This window comes from Cebus imitator, unplaced genomic scaffold, assembly GCF_001604975.1.
Source record: "Cebus imitator isolate Cc_AM_T3 unplaced genomic scaffold, Cebus_imitator-1.0 Scaffold87, whole genome shotgun sequence".
NCBI lineage: Eukaryota > Metazoa > Chordata > Mammalia > Primates > Cebidae > Cebus > Cebus imitator.
In genome coordinates, this window is record NW_016107402.1 from 1,185,542 (window position 1) to 1,191,244 (window position 5,703).

A 5,703-nucleotide genomic window follows, 5' to 3' on the forward strand; every position below is an offset into this window, starting at 1 on the left:
AAAAAAAAAAGAAAAAGCAGATCAGAGAGGTTAAGTGACTTGCCCAAACTCCCATAATACTAGTAGATGACATACCCAAAATAGTAAGAATAGTGTTTTTTACGTACCAGGCATGCCTGTGCTCAGGGCTTTTTTTGTATTGTATAATTTGTTGACTGCACAAAAGAGCCTGGCCAAAGGTGCATGTTGAGGCTGACACTTAGCCCCTGCTCTGTTTGCTCTGCACCCTGGCATGAGGCTGTGTCACTTGGAGCCTTCCTCCAAGCAACACTTTTTCCTAATTTGAAAAGATGCCATATGAGCTCTCAGAGGCCCTGTTAATAAGCTTTACATGTGTTACCTTCTCAAAACAGCTCTGTGGGCTAGATATAAATACCTTCGTTTTACAGTTGAGGAAATCCAGGCTTAGTGAGTTCAGGTTGCTGAGCTAAGTCACTTTGTAAGGGGTAAAACTAAGATTTGAGCCTGCTGCCAAAGCCTATGCTTTAAACCAGTAGGCCACTATACTGACCCCATCCCTAAGTGCTCAATAAGTGAAAAAAGAAAAAAATATGTAATCATCTGGTTTTTACCTTTAAAAATGTGGCAGTTCTGGCTGGGTGCAGTGGCTCATGCCTATAATCCCAGCACTATGGGAGGCTAAGGAGAGTGGATCACAAGGTCAGGAGTTAGAGACAGCCTGACCAACATGGTGAAACTCCGTCTCTACTAAAGAAATACAAAAATTAGCAGGGCATGGTGGCATGCACCTATAATTCCAGCTACTCAGGAGGCTGAGGCAGGAGAATCGCTTGAACCTGGAAGGCAGAGGTTGCAGTGAGCCGAGATTGCACCACTGCAGTCGAGTCTGGGCGACAGGGCGAGAATATGTAAAAAAAAAAAAAAAAAAATGGCAGTTCTAATGAGGCCCCAATAAGGGCTACTGACGTCCTTAGTAAGAAAGAAAGAAAAAAAAAACAATTGATTAGGAAGTTGGAGCATTGGCTTTCAGTGTTTTAAACTGTGGCTTTATGCTTATTAACTATTCTGTAGTTAGTTTCCTTGTCTGAAAGTGAGAATAACATTATAAAGGAACAGTCCTTGTCGTTATTTGCAAAGTGTTTATGCTTACATAATAATGTCAAAATGATCCTCATGATGATCATCTCAAAATGATCCTCACATCATCAACTCTGGGAGAAAGGCATTATTATTGCTGTTTTGCTGAAGGAGGTGAGTAACATGCTCAGGGTGAGTAGGGCAGCATGGGACCTGAAACCAGGGATCCTGACTTGCCTTGCACTCCTTGCTAAGTACCTTAGAAATTCTGGAGCACCTGCAGCCTGCTTGGTGGCCCAGACATCACATGGTGCACGTGCAAGTCAGATAGCAATTGGAGACTGACATTAGTCATGTGACCATGCTTCGTTCCTCCAGGAGACTTGGCGGGAAGGAACACTCTGGGAGGAGTCTTTGCTTGGCTCCCATGCCTGAAAACAAAACCTCTGCCTTTGCAGGAGCCGAGGCAGTCTGAGTTACAGCCTTGCATAATGTAAGACTTCCAGAGCTTCCTCAGGAGGGGAGGATGACCTGGTGACATTTAGGGTCAACTCATTTCTGACAGGGCTCAGCCTTCCTGTCTCCCATCCCTGGCTGTGGCCAGGTTCAAAGGAAATACCATCTGTGGAAGCACTTTCCAAAGAGGCGTGGTCCAAGTGCAGAATGTTATTGTTTTTCCTCTCCTCTGTGGATCTCAGGAAGCCAATTCCATCTGTACTCAAATGACAAACTTGCTCATCCTGTGATAAAATGTGGGCTGCTGCCCCCACTCCAGCTTGGTGTCTTTCCAAAATGAAAACATACATGTGTGTTCTCTCCTCACCTCCCCAACAGCAAGCCACCACTATCTCTGGCTCTGCAGGCTACTCTGTGCAGGCTGGCAAGCGCTGCCATGCATAAGGCCCCTTCTGGGTGTGGGGATACTACTCTTTATGTGGGCAAGCTCTGTGACTGACAGGGAAGGGGGCAATATATAAACATACAGACCTTCCAGCGATTGCCGCATTCATTGCATAAGACAAAGGTAGTCATGGGCTCATCAGCACTGCGTGTCTGCACCTGAGAGAGAGAAGAACCATTCATGAAGTCACTCCCCTGCTCTAGGACTTGCCGTGGCTCCCACTGTCTTTGGGAGTAGGTCGAAATCCCAGAAGTTGGCACTAATATTCCCACCCCGCTTTGGCAATTTCCTTATCACTGACAATTCCATAATGTATGCCTTCCTCTCCTCTGGCAGTCCATCAGCTCACTCCCAGTATCTCACTGGTTTCACCTGGACTTTTGCACTTTCACTCTTTTTTTCTTTTTTGAGACTGGAGTCTTGCTCTGTTGCCCAGATGGGAGTGCAGTGGTGCCTTCTCGGCTCACTGCAACCTCCACTTCCTGGGTTCAAGCAATTCTGCTGCCTCAGCCTCCCGAGTAGCTGGGACTACAGGTGCCTGCTACCACACCTAGCTAATTTTTGTATTTTTAGTAGAGGTGAGGTTTCGCCACGTTGGCCAGGTTGGTCTAGAATTCCTGACCTCAAATGATCCACCCACCTTGGCCATCAAGGTGGTGCTGGGATTACAGGTGTGAGTCACCACGCCCAGCCTTTTTTTGTGTGTGATGAAGTGTTGTTCTTGTCACCCAGGCTGGAGTGCAATGGTGTGATCTCTGCTTACTGCAGTCTCTGCCTCCTGGGTTCAAGCGATTCTCCTGCCTCAGCCTCCTGAATAGCTGGGGTTACAGTTGCCCGCCACCATGCCCGGCTAATTTGCACTCTCACCCTTGTTGATCTTTCATAACAGATCTCTCTTCTCTTGCCTCAAGACTCATCTCCTACAGGAAGTATTCCCTGATTCACCCGTGAACACCCCCTACTGGACATGCTCACTTGAGTGAGCTGGAAGCACCTTAGCGGTCTAATTTATCTTCCTTATTTTACTGGTGGAAGACCTTAGGCCCAGAGAGGAAAAGGGACTTAAATATCATTGGGACTATTTAGTGTTATGTTTTCTAGTTTCTCATCCTCTTAGCCTCATCACTCAGGTGCAGGAACTGGGTATCCCACAATAAAGCCCGACACTCCTGTCACCCAGGCTGGGTCGCAGTGGTGCAATTGTGGTTCACTCTAACCTCAACTCACTGTAGCCTCAACCACCCAGGCTCTAGTGATTCTCCTGCCTCATCGGCACCCATTTCTCCCCCCTCCCCACCCTGCCCTGCATTCAGTAGCTGGGACTGCAGGCACACACCACCAAGCCTGGCTAATTTTTGTACTTTTAACAGAGATGGGGTTTTACCATGTTGCCTAGGCTGCTCCAAGCCTAGGCTCAAGCCATCCACCTGCCTCGGCCTCCCAAAGTGCTGGGATTACAGACATGAGCCGCTGCACCCAACCAAGCCTAGAGAGTTTTAACCCTTTCTCCCCTCTGGCTCTTCCTTAAGCTTCTCTCTGATTTTCCACCTCTATGGCCATGCGGCCCCTTCCCCCTCGGACCTGTCCCCTCACGGTCCACACCTGGTTGTAGGTGCAGTTCTTCTTCTTGCATTTGCTGCACTGGAAGAGGTCAGTGGTGGTGCCGCCGGTCTTGGCCATCTGGTGCTCACGAATGGCCTCCTGGGTCATGGCATTCCTCAACTCCCTCAGTTCATCACTGGCCATTTCCTGGAGAAAAAAGAGTCTGCCCTTCAGGACTGAGGAGTCGCAGGGCCGTGCCCCACATTGGGTTTCTCGGTAGCCTGAATAAAAGAGGAGGTAACATGCTTTATTCACTGCAAGGAGCTGGAAGGAGGCCTGGATTCCAGGTCCTGCCCCAGCTGGGAGAAAGCTGTCCCCACAGAGTCCCCGTGCCACCCATGGCTGGAAGGAGAGCAGCAGGCAAACAGCTTCTGGCCAAGGATGGGCACTCCTGTGTATATTTCTTCAGATCTGGGGCTCATCCTGCCTGCCAGGATGAGGAGAACCTTGGCCTGAACCTTACTGCTTGAGCTGACTTGATCACTGCCCACCTGGTCTATCATGTTCCCCTTAGCTTTCCTCTCTGGACTCAACCCAGTGCCCTTTTACACTGTGATCACTGCCCTGCTGTTCTGCTTAGTGGGAACCTTGGGGAAACTACCTATGACTTGCTGCTGTTACTCCCTCCCTGAAGATCCTGGGCTCACACAACTAACTGCTCCTCTGTGAGCATCCACCTGAGATCATCTTTTTCTGAGAGTTTCTACAGAAGAGTCTCCAGTCTCCCACCAGCTCATGGTAGACACTCCATGTCTGCATCACCCACGCCTTTGTCTTCTCTGTCCATCTCCCTGGCCATAAGTCTCCCCTTAAGCCTCTGCCAGAGGAGAGCAGAGAAGCGGATAGTTAAACTGCAGAGAACTCCAGTTAAGGGTTGGTGGAAGGGGAAGGAGGATGGCTGACGCTAATGTCAAAATGAGGACTTTAAACTTTTTTTTGAGATGGAGTCTCGCTCTATCTTCAGGCTGGAGTGCAGTGGCATGATCTTGGCTCACTGCAACCGCCACCTCCCGGGTCCAAGTGATTGTCCTACCTCAGGCTCCCGAGTAGGTGGGACTACAGGCAAGTGCCACCATGCCCACCTGATTTTTTGTATTTTTAGTGGAGACGGGGTTTCACCATGTTGACCAGGATGGTCTCGATCTCTTGACCTCGTGATCCACCCGCCTCGGCCTCCCAAAGTACTGAGATTACAGGCGTGAGCCACCGCGCCCGGCCAAGTTAAAGCATTTTAGTGTGCTAACCTTTCATTATAACCACTTAGGCTTCTTGATAAAACGCAGATTCCTAAGAATCTGAATTGCTGAGGGCAGGCCCAGGAATATGCATTTTTTAAAGTTATTTATTTATTTACTTATTTATTTTTGGGACAGAATCTTGCTGTCACCTAGGCTGTAGTCTAATGGTGCGACCGCAGCACACTGCAACCTCAACCTCCCCAGGCCAACCAATTCTCCCACCTCAGGCTCTCAAGTAGCTGGAACTACAGGCATTGCACCACCACACCTGGTTAATTTTTTTTTTTTTTTTTTGTAGAGAAGGGATTTTACCATGTTGCCCAGGCTGGTCTCCTGAGCTCAAGCAATCCACCTGCTTTGGATTCCCAAAGTGCTGGGATTACAGGCATGAACCACTGCGTCTGGCCACAATATGCATTTTTCCTAGTGTCCGCAAGTTATTCTGGTACATATTAATGTTGAAGTCCTAGTGTGTTAATTTCAAAGGCTGGGCCATAACCAATGGCAGGAGAGTGTAGAAAAACAAGTTAATGAAAGTCATTTACCCATATGAGTAAAAAGTAGCTAACTTTAATTTGGGGGGATTTTCCAGAGCATAAAGCACTTGCCCACTCAAAATTTATTGAATGTGGCCAGGTGGGGTGGCTTATGCCTGTAATCCCAGCACGTTAGGAGGCGAAGCTGGGTGGATCACTTCAGATCAGGAGTTTGAAACCAGCCAGGCCAACATGGTGAAACCCCATCTCTACTAAAATACAAAATTAGCCAGGCGTGGTGGCACATGTCCAGCTAATTTTAATGATCTCAGCTACTCAGGAGGCTGAGACAGGAGAATCACTTGAACCCAGGAGGTAGAGGTTGCAGGGAGCGGAGATCGCATCAACGCACTCCAGCCTGGGCAGAAAAAGTGAGGTGTATATCTGT

The 5,703-nt window shown here is 48.5% G+C and overlaps 1 protein-coding gene and 1 long non-coding RNA gene across 3 annotated transcripts in view; one reads left to right on the top strand and one right to left on the bottom strand.

Annotated features, from left to right (window-relative positions):
• The window catches only part of LOC119472129, a 30,571-nt gene that overhangs the window by 12,045 nt on the left and 12,823 nt on the right, over positions 1-5,703 (top strand). The gene's annotated exons all lie outside the window — the stretch shown is intronic.
• The window catches only part of TCEA3 (transcription elongation factor A3), a 44,313-nt gene that overhangs the window by 1,474 nt on the left and 37,136 nt on the right, over positions 1-5,703 (bottom strand). For both annotated transcript variants that reach the window (XM_017534520.2, XM_017534519.2), the window contains 2 exons: positions 3,542-3,688; positions 2,026-2,097 (listed from right to left, as the gene is read on the bottom strand). In XM_017534520.2, coding sequence (XP_017390009.1) covers positions 2,026-2,097; positions 3,542-3,688 — 219 coding nt within the window. The remainder of the gene's footprint in view (positions 1-2,025; positions 2,098-3,541; positions 3,689-5,703) is intronic.